General features: G+C 40.6%; 1 gene segment (V, D, J or C); it reads left to right on the top strand.

Annotated features, from left to right (window-relative positions):
* LOC113134426 (T cell receptor alpha variable 12-3-like) overlaps positions 1-11,399 on the top strand; it is a gene marked incomplete at its 3' end in the record, with an annotated part of 22,816 nt that extends 11,417 nt beyond the window's left edge. The window contains 1 exon segment of the V gene segment in view: positions 11,029-11,399. Coding sequence covers positions 11,029-11,399 — 371 coding nt within the window.
* Between the last annotated feature and the right edge of the window lie 4,458 nt (positions 11,400-15,857).

Genomic DNA, 15,857 nt, shown 5'->3' with positions numbered 1-15,857 from the left:
AATGATGAGATCCTCTCATAAACACGCGCAGCACACCTGCGTCCAGTCTGTTGGTTTCTGTGGGACCATTTATGAGATACGTTCCAAGTTACAGTTCACATTTTTATTTATAAAAGCACATTACAAGCAACAAGTTTGTTCCCAAAGGTGCTGTAACAGTTTATGAACATAATAAGCAAATAATAAAAATTAATTAAGTATAAAACTATAACAATTTTAATCACAGTTATTCTCAGACACTCCATAAGACTAAGGAGAATACTGAGTCTTCAATCTAGATTTAAAAGTGTCCAATGTGGACGAGGATCTCACGGCAACTGGAAGTGCATCCCACTGTGTAGGAGCTGCAACTGAAAAAGCTTCGTCACCCTTAGTCTTAAACGAGACTGTGGGACAGAGAGCAGCAACTGTTTACAGGAACAAAGAGATCCAGACACAGAATGTGGTTTGAGGAGATCAGCAATATACTGGGGTACTAGCCTGTGCAGAGCTTTATAAACGAACAGCAAGACCTTAAAATCGACTCGGTATTTAACTGGAATTTGTAGGTTTCAGCAAAGAAACTACATCTTGCAGCTGAAAGAGGGAAATGGAATCAAAATGGCTAAAAGACCTAAAGGGCGACAGGATTTCAGAATGAACCACAACTGATCATGATACATGTGCTCTAATAACTTGAATTTTATCCACAAAAAATTCCAAATATTTTTCCAGAACTCGGGTGTTGCAATAGGGTGGCCCACTGTGGTAGGGTTCAGAACAGAGTCAGTGTATTAAATAAGGACCTTAGGCCTATGGGCATTCTTAGCAATTATTTCTGAGAAATAATTTGATTTAGCATTATTAACAGCAATTTGGACGTGTTTTAAGGATTCACAGAATATTCATATGAGACCCTAGTTTGTTCTTTCTTCCACTTAAGCTCTGATTTCCTGCATTGCTGTCTGACACAGTGGGTGTGATCATTGAACCAAGGCTGGATATCTCTTTGTTTTCCTAGATCTCAATGATTTGAGTGGAGCTGCCTGATCCAGAATATCAGCAACAGTTGTATGGAAAGCTTCCGTCAGCTGTGATGCATCCATAGTCCTAGTTAACATAGTTGTATTTTGAGAGAGTCAGTCGTCCAGGTGAAGTTATCTAGAGGCCGAGTCATGACAACTGGACTTTTAGTTTTTAGGTCCAAACGTTTCACCATTAATCCAAGTGGCTTCATCAGTCTAAGGAAAAGCTGGTATGGAAACTCTAAGTTTTCTTCCAAGTTGTTTCCACTCCAGTCCTAGTCCGATAGTCTCATTAGGTGAGGTAATGTTTCCTAGGGAGGACACACTCTGCAGCCAGTTGGTGAATCAAATGGATCACATGAATCCACCATTAGATCCTAATGACCCTCCCCTGAGCTCACTCCTTTTGTTCACCTAACAAGCCTATTCAGACCAGCCATGAAGTGAAATCAACTCAGGAGTGTGGGTCTAAGGACTCTGACCTGATTTACATAGTCCACCTAATGAGCCTATGGGACTAGGGGTGGAGTGAAACCAACCTGGGAGATAAATTGGAGTTTCCATACCAGCTTTTCCTTAGACCGATGAAGCCACTTGGATTAGTGGTGAAACATTTCGAACTAAAAACTGAAAGTCCAGTTGTCATGACTCAAACGTCTAGATAGGAAGTAGCCTAATAGTATGAGTAAAATGTCGACTCTCTGGGGGAGGGGGAAGTGGAACCTGACAGTGAGGATTCAATAGAACAAAATTATGATCAGAACATCCAGCTTCTAACACCTCCAGGTCGCTCACGTGAAAACCAGAAGCAAACACCAGGATCAAGCGTATGACCTTTTATATGAGAAGGATTTGTAACTAACTGTGTCAAATTAAAGGAATCATAGAAAATTACTTGATTAAAGGTTGTGTTTTCACAGCAGATATGAATATTGAAATCTCCCAGAATTAACAATCTGTCACAGCAGAGTAACCATGTTGATAAAAACTGAGAATTCGCCAGATGAAGTAAATGAGTGAACAAAGAATGGGACAGATACACATCAACTTGTGAGAGGCAGAGACACTTAGAAAACACAGATGTAAGAGGAGACAGAGATTCAGGGAGGAGCTAATCTGGAACTGAACTATAGAAGAGAGGAACTTCCATATTCAACAGAGTTCAAGGCACAAACCAGAAACATTATCTTCATTCAACATGCTGCCATTGGACTGTTATGTACTTTCTCTACTGTTACTATTGTTTCTAAGAGGTTTGTAAGATTGTGCATAAAGAAGTTCAGTTCCAGTGTTACCTGAATGTGATTTCTGGATTGAGACTTTCCCAACATGTTATAACAGAGTTATGTTTCCCTTCAGGTGTCGGCTGTGAAGATCTGAGTCCAGTCAACAATAAAAAGTTGAGTTTAGAAGACAGCACTGTCACTCTGTCCTACAAATACTCCAGACCTGCTACATATGATGATAATTTCTTCTGGTATCGCCAATATCCAGGACAACCACCAGAGTTCGTTTTGTGTCACACAGGAACAGGGATGAAACTAAAAGAGGAGGTCTCTGGACTGGATTTTAAAGTGAATGAGAATAAAACCTAGATGGATCTACAGATCTCCTCTGCTGCAGTGACAGACTCTGCTCTGTACTACTGTGCTCTGGACCCCACAGTGACAGGAAACACCAAAACTCTGTATAAAAACACAAGCTGACACACTGACAAGCTGCTGGAAGCCTTTTTTCCACACTGTTGAAGTCAACGGTTTACCTCCACTAGAGGGCCACATTATCAAGTAGGCGGTGCACTACTTCTGCCCTGTGTTCAACCGTTGTGTCAATAAGAACAATTCTCAGACTGAATGTTGAACATCAGCTAGTTTCTCCTGTTCATTTCAACCTGCTTGGACAGATGGAACATTGGCTGTGGATTATTCTTGCTGCTCTTTGCTTTGGTAAGATAGAAAGTACAACATGTTTTATCCTCAAACATTTGAACACATCACTGAGCTGACATCAGCCCTTTTTATGGTTCACACTGACAATGATCCCTGAAAATCAGATTCATTCTACATGTCTATGTATCTGTCTCTTTGCCAGGTAACTCTTTAAACCTGCTGATTGTTCTGCTTTCACCAATCATCTTCATTGATCCATCTCTTCCTCTGCATGTTCTGTTCTTCCCCAGAGTGTAAAGGAGAAGACAGAGTGATCCAGCCAACAGGAGATGTCATTGCTGCTGAAGGAGACACAGCCACACTGGGTTGTACTTTTGAGACCAGTGACCAATTCCCTTATTTGTTCTGGTATAAAAAAGAAGAAAACGATTTCCCAAAGTACATGATGAAATCTTTCTCCACATCAGTATAAAAAGCTCCAGACTTTCAGAAAGACAGATTTAATGCTGAAATCAACAAGACATCAGTTCCTCTGAAGATCCAGAAGCTTCAGCTGTCTGACTCTGCTGTGTACTACTGTGCTCTGCAGCCCACATTGACAGGAAACACCAAAACTCTGTACAAAAACCTTTGGAGCAAAGACAACACAATACTCCACAACATCCACCAGAGGGAGACACACACTGTTAAACTTCAGTGGTTTGTTGCAGGAAGTCAAAGCCCAATCAGCTTGATGCTGAGGAGAAGAGCTGTGCAGCAGACACTGTTTAGTTGTTTCATTCTACTGCAGTGGAAGAACACTGTTCATCTGCTGTCTGACTTCAACAACTCCAAAGACATGTTGCTTTACTTCTTTCTCTTTTTATCACACTTTATAGGTGAGTTTGACCACAAACAGGCGTCTCATTCAACCTGTTGATGTAACAACATGTTTGGTCTGATTTTGTCAAGAACTTTTTAATGATCACATGTGAAAGAGTCAAGAACCTGGGTTCAGTTTCCTGATGTTAGAACCTCTTTCAGATTAACTGACATGAAAATCACTCACTTTGCAGCCATGGGTTCTATGAACAGCATCAAACCAGAAAGAAAAGAAGAAGCTGTTGCAGAGGGAAGGAACATCAACCTGACCTGTACATATGAGGGAGCTATCTACAGCATCCAGTGGTACCGACAATACCAGAGATCCAGACCAGAGTTCCTGCTCTACATCACTGAGCAAGGACAGATTCAACCAGTTCGTTCAGATTTCTCCGCTCACATTAACTCAAAAGAGAAACGTGTGGATCTGGAGATCAAGTCTGCTGCAGTGTCTGACTCTGCTGTGTACTACTGTGCTCTGGAGCCCACAGTGACAGGAAACACCAAAACTCTGTACAAAAACCTTTGGAGCAAAGACAACACAATACTCCACAACATCCACCAGAGGGAACCACACACTGTCAAATTTAAAGAGCATCATACAGCTAGTATTAAATCAACTAATGTGAGAGACATAAACCAATGTCCATCTTCTCCAATGCTGTTTTATCTATAAAGTCAAAACTGTTTCACACAACCATTTGACTGAAAAATAAAATGATATTGTTGAAACAGAAACAGTCCAGAGTCACATTAGGAGGACATTAATGGCCTCACATTATTATTACTATTTACTCATATTTTTATATCTCATTACATCATTTTCTGTGTGAGACCATGTCAGCCACCTGTAGGTTTCTCAAATAACAAGCCCTAGGTCACACCTGAAATAAAATTCCCTCTTAACCAGAAAAAGAGACTGATCAGGTCTGGAAACAAGGAGGAGATCAAAGGTATCCAGAAGAAGCTGAGGATTAAGATCAGGAAGGTGTTGCAGGGAAGCCTTTGAATTTAGACTGACCAAATCAACTTTATTTATATGGCACTTTAAAAACAACATCCAGTTGACCAAAATACTTTACATAGGCAGAGTATAAGTAAAACAATAAGTAATAACTTATAGTCATTAAGTATAATTTAAAAAGATTCAAATAATTAAAAGGATTAAAACAAAATATCAGACACTACAATGTGTTAAAAGCCAAGGAAAATAAAAACATTTTAGGCAAAGATGTAAAAGAAGCCAAATCTATAGCTTCTTCAACATTGAGAGGCAGAGTATTCCAAAGTCTAGGGCCTCCAATGGAAAAAGCATGGTCAACCCAGGACTTAGATCTGGCTCTAGGTACCTCCAGAAGGTACTGACATGATGATCTAAGAGATGAAGTTGTTTTGTGTCACTGCACAAGGTTAGAGAGACAGGGGGGAGCCAGACTGTTTATGGCCCTAAAAACAAAACCCAGTAACTTCAAAACAATTCTAAAATGAACCATCTGTCAGAGACGAGAAGCCAAAAGCTGGGATATGCACTCAAATTTATATGTATTTGTTAGAAGTCGAGCTGCTGCATTCTGAACCATTTGGAGACAAGAAAGGGACAACTGATTGACGCATTGCAGTAATCAAATCTAGTAATAAATTATTAAACTTCAGAAATGACTTCACCTTGCTTAGCAACCTCAGGTGGAGGAAGCTCGATTTCACTACAAAAATTAATCAGTTTATCAAATTTCACTGAGATTTAAAACATCAGCCATATTCTTAGGTTGGAGAGACAGTGGAAAAATGCCTGGTGAGACATATCTCTCATGGCTTTAGAAGGTAAATGAATCTGAATATCATCAGCAGAGCAATGAAAAGAGAGGCCCTGTTTCTTAAAGACAGATTCCAGTGGAAGCATGTACAAATAAAACTAAAAGGGACCAAGGACAGACCCTTGAGGGACACCACAGGAGAGTGGGTTGAAGAAGATGAGTAGTTATCAATATTTACAGCAAAACTTTTATAGGTGAGATGAGACCTAAAGCAGTTAATCATACCACATATTCCCACACATGGTTCCAGGCATTATTATTCCTCAGTGCCATTGTCACTTAAAAAAGACTGAAGTTGGGTAAAAACAATGTTCTCTAAAACCTTTGACATAAAAGACAACTGGGATACAGGTCTATAATTAGAGAGCACAGAAGGATGTAGATTGGTCTTTGTAAGCAGAGGCTGTGCCAGAGCTCTTTTAAATGCTGCTGGGATTACCCGTGTACTCAGAGATACATGAATTAACACTAAGAAACAAGACCCGGCAGATTCAAAAACATCCCTGAATAGACGTGTTGGGATTACCTCTAGAGAACAATAAGAATGTTTCTTGTGCTGTACCACCTCTGATAGAACAGACAAAGATACTGGTTCAAACTGATTGAAGAGAGCTGAAGACAGAGGGACATCAACTAAAACAGAGGAGTTTGCACTAAAACATCGCATAATGTTAGTTATCTTGTCCCTAAAATAATTAATCACCTCAGGAACAGCAGGCCTTATCTGCCACACCAACTACAATATGATCAATATGGACAATTTTCCAATACAGTCACTGTCTCACTACAAAAAAAGAAGCAAGAGAGCTAATGTGAATTTTACGCAATTTATTGAGCTACATGAAACTGAACACAGTGAGATACTGACTCAGAATGAAACAGACAGAGATTCTCAGACTGCTCTAATAAGAAAGAGGTAATAGTTTGTCTAAAGACCACAACCGTAAGAAGTCTTAAGGACTACACACTGGTGCCTGTAACAGCTGATGGAGGCTCATCATTACCAACTTCTGTCCTTTGGTGAGACTGAGTATGGATCCACTACAGTTTGGAGTGGACTAAGAGTCTGTGCAGATCCTGGATGTATATCTAAATAACCAATATAGTGTTATCTAATCTAATCTTGTTTTCAACCTGTGAAAAGGTGATCCATCCTTTGAACCAACACAGCTACCTTTTTTGAGTAGATATATCAGAAAAACTTCCCCACTCGAACTGATCCAAAATACTGCTACCAGTCTGGTACCAGACAGAAGGGTAACAGAGAAAACACAGATGTAAGAGGAGACAGAGATACAGGGAGGAGCTAATCTGGAACTGAACTATAGAAGAGAGGAACTTCCATATTCAACAGAGTTCAAGGCACAAACCAGAAACATTATCTTTATTCAACATGCTGCCATTGGACTGTTATGTACTTTCTCTACTGTTGCTATTGTTTCTAAGAGGTTTGTAAGATTGTGCATAAAGAAGTTCAGTTCCAGTGTTACCTGAATGTGATTTCGGGATTGAGACTTTCCCAACATGTTATAACAGAGTTATGTTTCCCTTCAGGTGTCGGCTGTGAAGATCTGAGTCCAGTAAACAATGAAAAGTTCAGTTTAGAAGACAGCACTGTCACTCTGTCCTACAAATACTCCAGACCAGCAACTGGTGATGATTATTTCTTCTGGTATCGCCAATATCCAGGAAAACCACCAGAGTTCCTTTTGTCTCACACAGGAACAGGAACGAAAATCAATGAGGATGTCTCTGGACTGGATTTTAAAGTGAGTGAGGGTAAAACCCAGATGGATCTGCAGATCTCTTCTGCTGCAGTGACAGACTCTGCTCTGTACTACTGTGCTGTGAGGCCCACAGTGACAGCAAACCCACAGTCTCTGTACAAAAACACAAGCTGACACACTGACAAGCTGCTGGAAGCCTTTTTTCCACACTGTTGAAGTCAACAGTTTACCTCCACTAGAGGGCCACATTATCAAGTAGGCGGTGCACTACTTCTGCCCTGTGTTCAACCGTTGTGTCAATAAGAACAATTCTCAGACTGAATGTTGAACATCAGCTACTTTCTCCTGTTCATTTCAACCTGCTTGGACAGATGGAACATTGGCTGTGGATTATTCTTGCTGCTCTTTGCTTTGGTAAGATAGAAAGTACAACATGTTTTATCCTCAAACATTTGAACACATCACTGAGCTGACATCAGCCCTTTTTATGGTTCCCTCTGACAATGATCCCTGAAAATCAGATTCATTCTACATGTCTATGTATATGTCTCTTTGCCAGGTAACTCTTTAAACCTGTTGATTGTTCTGCTTTCATCAATCATCTTCATTGATCCATCTCTTCCTCTGCATGTTCTGTTCTTCCCCAGAGTGTAAAGGAGAAGACAGAGTGATCCAGCCAACAGGAGATGTCATTGCTGCTGAAGGAGACACAGCCACACTGGGTTGTACTTTTGAGACAACAAGAACAAGTCCCACTTTGTTTTGGTATAAACAAGAAGAAAACGATTTCCCAAAGTACATGATGAAATCTTTCTCCACATCAGTAGAAAAAGCTCCAGACTTTCAGAAAGACAGATTTAATGCTGAAATCAACAAGACATCAGTTCCTCTGAAGATCCAGAAGCTTCAGCTGTCTGACTCTGCTGTGTACTACTGTGCTCTGCAGCCCACAGTGACAGGAAACACCAAAGCCCTGTACAAAAACCTTTGGCGCAAAGACAACACAATACTCCACAACATCCACCAGAGGGAGACACACACTGTCTGGATTCTTTGAAGACCAGAGAATAACAGCTGAATGAATCATGGGGGGACTGCTGTGTCTTTGACTACACTGTAACTTTGCTAACTGAGAACATCACAGATGCTGCTCTTCAGCTAGAGAGGCTAATGCTCTACAGAGCAGATATTGTAGCCTCACAAACCAACAATATACTGTATATATCAACGAATCATGGAGCCAGAGTATCGTAGTGGTCTCGAACCAGTACTCACTACATGATAATGGACTCATCTCTATACTTGTCTTGCTAGACCTTAGTGCTGCACTTGACACTATTGACCACAGCATCTTATTACAGAGACTGGAACATGTGATTGGAATTGAAGGAAAAGCGTTAAAATGGTTCCAGTCTTATTTATTGGACAGATTCCAATTTGTTCATATTCCTGATAAACCTTCCATGTGCACAAAAGTTAGATATGGAGTTCCACAAGGTTCTGTGCTCAGACCGATTCTGTTCACCTTATACATGCTTCCTTTAGGCAATACTATTAGGAAGGACTCTATTAATTACCACTGCTATGCAGATGACACTCAGCTGTATCTATCTATGAAACCTGATAACACAAACCAGTTAGCCAGATTTTAGGCGTGTCAAAAGCATGTAAATGCCTGGATGACCAGTAACTTTTTACTTTTAAATTTAGAGAAAACAGAAGTTATTGTATTTTGGCCTAAAAGCCTCAGAAATACCTTTTCTAACAATATAGCTACTTTAGATGGCATAGCCCTGGCCTCCAGCACTACTGTGAAAAACCTTGGACCAGGACCAGGACATGTTCTTTAATTCACACATAAAACAAATCTCTAGAACTGCCTTCTTTCTCCCTGTGGTTCCCAGAGTTTCCAAAAGTAGAATGGGAGGCAGAGCCTATAGCCATCAAGCTCCTCTCCTGTGGAACCAGCTCCCAGTCTGGGTTCAGGAGGCAGACACTCTGTACTTTTAAGGCTAGATTTAAAACCTTCCTTTTTAACAAAGCGTATAGTTAGGGCTGCCTTCAGGTAACCCTGAACCATCCCTTAGTTATGCTGCTACAGGCCTAGACTGCCTGAGGACCATCGGTGCACCGAGCTAGCCTACCATTCCCGGTGTAGGGAATATTGCTTAAGAAGCCTAGATGGTGGTGTGCTATTGAGCTGTTTGTGACCTTACAAGTAAATACTTTTCAAGCAGTGTTAAGAAAACTCATGTATAACTTTATTTGCCATCTGGATAGATCTGGAAATTACATTATTTTCGCTTTGGCCAGTTTTCTCCAGGTACTCCGGTTTCCTCCCACAGTCCGAAAACATGCATGTCAGGTTGATTGGTGACTCTAAATTCCCCTACCTTTCACCCAAAGAGAGCTGGGATAGGCTCCAGCTGATCCCTGGGACCCTGGTTAGGAAAGAGCGGGTAGTGAGTCTGCAATAAAATGATTCAGTCATTCATGAACCTCTTTTTATGAAGCAGCCTCTCAACTTTATGTTTCCATCACTCAGCAAATGTGACACCAATGCAAAAGCTGCTTTGGAGTCAAATGACCATGAGCCTTCTCCCTTTAAAATAACTACAACATTTATGAACAAGCTCCACAGCCTGGATAATGAGCCAGTTAGTGATAAAAACCATGCGATGTTATGCAAAGCAATAAAGACCAGTGAGAAGCTGAAAAGTCGTCAGTCCTGTGTGAAAGGAGGAGATGAAGAGATGAAGGGAGGAGCAAAACTGTGACTGAAGGACAGAAAAGACTGAAACTCTCACAGTGGAGATTAAAGCAGAAACAGCTTCTATCTTCAAGATGGAGTCAGTGCACTTACATCTGTTTTCAGCTTTGTTTCTGATCACACTGACAGGTAGGAGAAAATTCACTAGTGAACATAGAAATGTAAAATAGAATTCACTGATAAAACCTTTGGAGCAATAAGTTCTAACAGAGTTATGTCTTCCTTCAGGTGTCAGCTGTGAAGATCTGAGTCCAGTCAACAATGAACAGTTCAGTTTAGAAGACAGCACTGTCACTCTGTCCTACAAATACCCCAAACTGTCACCTACTGATTATTTCTACTGGTATCACCAATATCCAGGAAAACCACCAGAGTTCCTCATCTCACACACTGCTTCAGGAGAAGTATTAAATAATCCAGTTCCTGGACTGAAGGTCAAAGTGGAGGAAAAGCAAATCAGCATGAACATCTCCTCTGCTGCAGTGTCTGACTCTGCTGTGTACTACTGTGCTCTGCAGCCCACAGTGACAGGAAACACCAAAACTCTGTACAAAAACCTTTGGAGCAAAGACAACACAATACTCCACAACATCCACCAGAGGGAGACACACACTGTTAAACTTCAGTGGTTTGTTGCAGGAAGTCAAAGCACAATCAGCTTGATGCTGAGGAGAAGAGCTGTGCAGCAGACACTGTTTAGTTTTTTCATTCTACTGCAGTGGAAGAACACTGTTCATCTGCTGTCTGACTTCAACAACTCCAAAGACATGTTGCTTTACTTCTTTCTCTTTTTATCTCACTTTATAGGTGAGTTTGACCACAAACAGGAGTCTCATTCAACCTGTTGATGTAACAACATATTTGGTCTGATATAGTCAAGAACCTTTTAATGATCACATGTGAAAGAGTCAAGAACCTGGGTCTCGTTCAGATTAACTGACATTAAAATCGTTCATTTTGCAGCCATGGGTTCTATGAACAGCATCAAACCAAAAAGAAGAGAAGCAGCTGTTGCTGAGGGAAGAAACATCAACCTGACCTGTACATATGAGGGAGCTATCAACAACATCCAGTGGTACCGACAATACCAGAGATCCAAACCAGAGTTCCTGCTCTACATCACTGAAGGAAAACTGATTCATCCAGTTCGTTCAGATTTCTCCGCTCACATTAACTCAAAAGAGAAACAAGTGGATCTGGAGATCAAGTCTGCTGCAGTGTCAGACTCTGCTGTGTACTACTGTGCTCTGGAGCCCACAGTGACAGGAAACACCAAAACTCTGTACAAAAACCTTTGGAGCAAAGACAACACAATACTCCACAACATCCACCAGAGGGAGACACACTGTTAAACTTCAGTGGTTCGTCATCACAGTCTGGATTCTTTGTTCTGATGATTCAGTCAAAGAATGAATCAATATAATAATGATCCCTAATCACTTTCATTGACACAGCACTTACTAACATGTTTATCTGTTATTGTCCCAATGCCATAATTAATGATTTGACTGATATCTAATAAATTAATCTCCAAAAAGATTTTCCAGAGTGGAATAAAATCATGACATTAGGGCGGCTATTGCTGAGGAGGTAGAGCAGATTGACCCTGAACCAGAAGGTTGGTAGGTTGACCTTTGGCTTCACTGGTCCACAGGTCGAAGTATCTTTGGGCAAAACCCTGAACCCCAAGTTGCCCCTGGTGAATGTTCTATTGGTGTCTGAGTCATGAGCAAATGGGTGAATGGGCAAAAAGTGGTAAAGCACTTTGAGTGTAGTTGAGTGTATAAAAGTGCGATATAAGACCATTTACATTTCAGTTTGACCTTTTACCCTAAAAAACACCAGGACACACAAAGTATTTAAATGTTTTCAGTGTTGACTGTTGAAAACCAGCATGTGTCCTAATACAGATGACAAAGACGTAGAAGGAGGCAATGGATCCAAACGCAGGAGACGACTGATTCATCACCTGAACTTTGACAAGACCAAAATAACCAAAAACACAGGAGCCAAGAACAAAGAGCACTGAGCAGATCCACAGGAGATCAGACAATCAGTCAACCCTGGTGAGTGACCTAAGTACAAGCTGGATGATTGTCTGAACAGGAAACAGGTGAGAATGGACAGAGCCAACACAAAGGCAGGATATGGAACAGAACAATTAAACACAGGTGAACTTAACTAATTACATTTACATACCAATTTATTGTTAAACTTGCATCCTCAGAACAGTTATAACTCATTTGAGAGCCTCACTCTGAGCCTCTCACATCCAACTGGAAAACACAAAAACCAGTTCTACTTGTCATTGTGGACCGTCCACCTGTCCCTTACTCAGAGTTTTTAACTGAATTCCCAGACTTTCTGTCTGATTTAGTGCTTAGTTCAGATAAAGTCATTATAGTGGGAGATTTTAACATTCATGTAGATGTTGAAAATAACAGCCTCAGCATTGCATTTAATTCTATATTAGATTCAATTGGTTTCATTCAAAATGTTAATAAACCCACCCACTGTTTCAATCACACCCTTGATCTTGTTCTGACCTATGGCATCGAAATTGAACATCTAATAGTTTTTCCCCAAATCCTGTTTTGTCAGATCATTCTTTAATAACTTTTGAATTTAAAATGATGGATCATGCAGCGTTTGGAAGAAAATTCCACTACAGCAGATGTTTATCCGACAACGCTGTTAATGAATTTAAGAAAATGATTCCATCTTTATTTACATCTATGCCAAGTATAAACATAGTGGAGGGCAGCTGCTTCAATCCCACTCCCTACCAAATTGATCATATTGTTGACAGCGCTGTAACCTCACTGTGTGAAACGCTTGATTCTGTAGCCCCTCTGAAAAAGAAGTTAGTGAATCAGAGAAGACTAGCCCCATGATATAATTTACATATTCGTACCTTAAAGCAGGCATCACGAAGGCTGGAAAGGAAGTGGCGTTCCACAAATTTACAGGAATTTTATCTAGCCTGGAAAAACAGTCTACTAACATAAAAAATCTCTCCGTAAAGCCAGAACTGCATACTATTCATCACTAATAGAGGAAAATAAGAACAATCCCAGGTTTCTTTTCAGCACTGTAGCCAGGCTGACAAAAAGTCACAGCTCTGTTGAGACCAGTGTTCCCTTAGCTCTCAGCAGTGACGAATTTATGAGTTTCTTTACAAATAAAATCACAACCATTAGAGATAAAATTCAGCAGATGCTTCCTATACCTGCCATAAATGAATCTTCTACTACAGTAGCTCTTGAATCATCTGTAGGACCTCAGTTAGGTTTAGACTGCTTCTCTCCCATAGATCTCTCTGAATTTACATCAGTAGTTGCTTCATCTAAATCATCAACGTGTCTCTTAGACCCGATCCCGACTAGACTGCTTAAAGACACCCTGCCATTAATGAACTCATCTTTATTGGACTTGGTAAATTTATCTCTAGTATCAGGCTACGTACCACAGGCCTTTAAGACTGCAGTAATCAAACCTTTACTCAAAAAGCCTAGTCTTGATCCAGGAGTCTTGGCTAATTATAGACCAATATCCAACCTACCATTTATTTCTAAAATCCTAGAAAAAGCTGTTGCTAAGGAGCTATCAGTCCACTTACACAGGAATGAACTATTTGAAGATTTTCAATCAGGATTTAGAGCACATCATAGTATAGAAACAGCACTGTTGAAAGTTACCAACGATCTTCTCTTAGCTTCAGATAATGGACTTGTTTCTATACTTGTCCTCCTAGACCAGGGGTGTCAAACTCATTTTCACCGAGGGCCACATCAGCATAATGGCTGTCCTCAAAGGGCCAGATGTAACTTATAAATGTAACTAAATGTAACCGAATGTAATGTAAAATAAATGTAACTACTCCTTAATGTTAAATAACTCAATGTATTACTTATTCAAGTTACAAGCATAACAGTTGCACAGAAAAAATATTTTTCTCGTTCCTCTGTTATAAATCCTTCTAATTTGGTAATGAAGTAGTGGTTATGAGGTTATGAAACCCAGATAACCCCATCAATCAAGGATCAAACTATCCAAGTGAATAAAGAAAAATAAAATTAAACAAGTTATGACAATAACTATGTTCAAACGTTCAACAGCTCCTCAGTGACAGAGAGATCCGACTTTCAATTCTTGGACAAGTTGTTTCTGTTCTTGAAGGCTAGCTTTGGCGTACTTAGCTCTGTTGTTTGGTGTCAAAATTACGGTGGCCGAGAAGGGCAAACGCGCTGCAAAAGAGAAACGCTGCAAAAGAGAAACGCTGCAAAAGAGAAACGCTGCAAAAGAGAAACGCTGCAAAAGAGAAACGCTGCAAAAGAGAAACGCTGCAAAACAAAAACGCTGCAAAAGAGAAACGCTGCAAAACAGAAACGCTGCAAAAGAGAAACGCTGCAGAACAGAAACGCTGCAAAACAAAAACACTGCAAAAGAGAAACACTGCAAAACAAAAACGCTGCAAAACAGAAACGCTGCAAAACAAAAACGCTGCAAAAGAGAAACGCTGCAAAACAGAAACGCTGCAAAAGAGAGAACACAACGGAAGTGCGCCAGGCCGATAGGGGGACCCCGAACTGAGGGGTGCAATGAACAAAGAACTTTTACAGAGGCGAGAGAGACACATGTAGTGACATAAGTCACGTCTCATTTTGGAGGCTGCGTAATGACGCAGGTTATAGTGTTGAATTGCAAAAGAATTGAATGAGCGACCTCTGATGATTGTTCTCATGTGCTAATATGTGCTAACAATGTTCTGTTACATTTGTTTACTTGATCAAAATGTCATACAACGTCGGGAGACGTGGCGGGAGGGGGGGGGGGGGGTTGCAGGGTGGGAGATCTGAAGGTGCTGTAATGACTATAGGTTGTTGTCTTGTTCAGGGTGTTCTTTGGGGAGTCGGTAGGGTGAGCTAGAGGGAGATGAGTCAGGGAGGAGGGAAGAAGTGTGTGTGGAGGGAAGAGAGGGAGGGTGAGAGAGAGCTGTTCGGTGAGGGGAGTTAGCGTTACTGATGGGTGATACCACAGAATTTGCTATCGATCCGATACCAAGTAACTACAGGGTCAGTATTGACGATACCGATCCCTTCTGCACCTTAAAGGAAAATCATTATTGCACAGTGTTGATTAATATCTTTATTGCAATGGCAACATGAATAATGCTCATGAACATAAATACTTGTTTAAATGCTAATAATAAAATGAATAAATAAATAGCATTTCCCTTCGTAGTGGGTGAAAAATAGCACCACACAATGCTTCTTTTTCTATCTCTCTTCATGCTGCCGTGCCTGTCAGCACTGAGACGGAGGAGGTCCCTCCACGCTGCAGAGTGGAGAGAGTAATACTTCCTTCTGCAGTGCATGACTGGCTCTGGAAAGCTCTGACATCTGATTGGCTGCCATAATCATGTGATACGGAAGACCAACTCTCAGAAGTGAAAACTAATTGCACGTTTTTTATTAGGAGTGGTATCGAGCGATACTTCAGAAAGTATCGACTCCAAAGTATGGAAGTATCGATTCCAGAGAGTCGATATTCCCATCCCTACTTAGCGTGGCTACGGCTGAAACAGTAGCCTGTTACCTGTTCTGACTAAAAACTTAATAAAGCAAAGTGACAAAAGAACGTCTGCTGGCTGTGAATTTAGCGGGCATTAGAGTACGTTTTACATTTATTATTTTTTAAACACTTGGCCGTCATGTTTTACAGTATTATAAAAGTACAATGTTGTAAAAGATGACGGCCAAGTGTTAAGTAACAAATGGAAAACGCACCTT

This window comes from Mastacembelus armatus, chromosome 17, assembly GCF_900324485.2.
Source record: "Mastacembelus armatus chromosome 17, fMasArm1.2, whole genome shotgun sequence".
Lineage (NCBI taxonomy): Eukaryota > Metazoa > Chordata > Actinopteri > Synbranchiformes > Mastacembelidae > Mastacembelus > Mastacembelus armatus.
The sequence above is the reverse complement of the archived record's forward strand: the minus strand, read 5'-3'. Positions and strand labels throughout refer to the sequence as shown.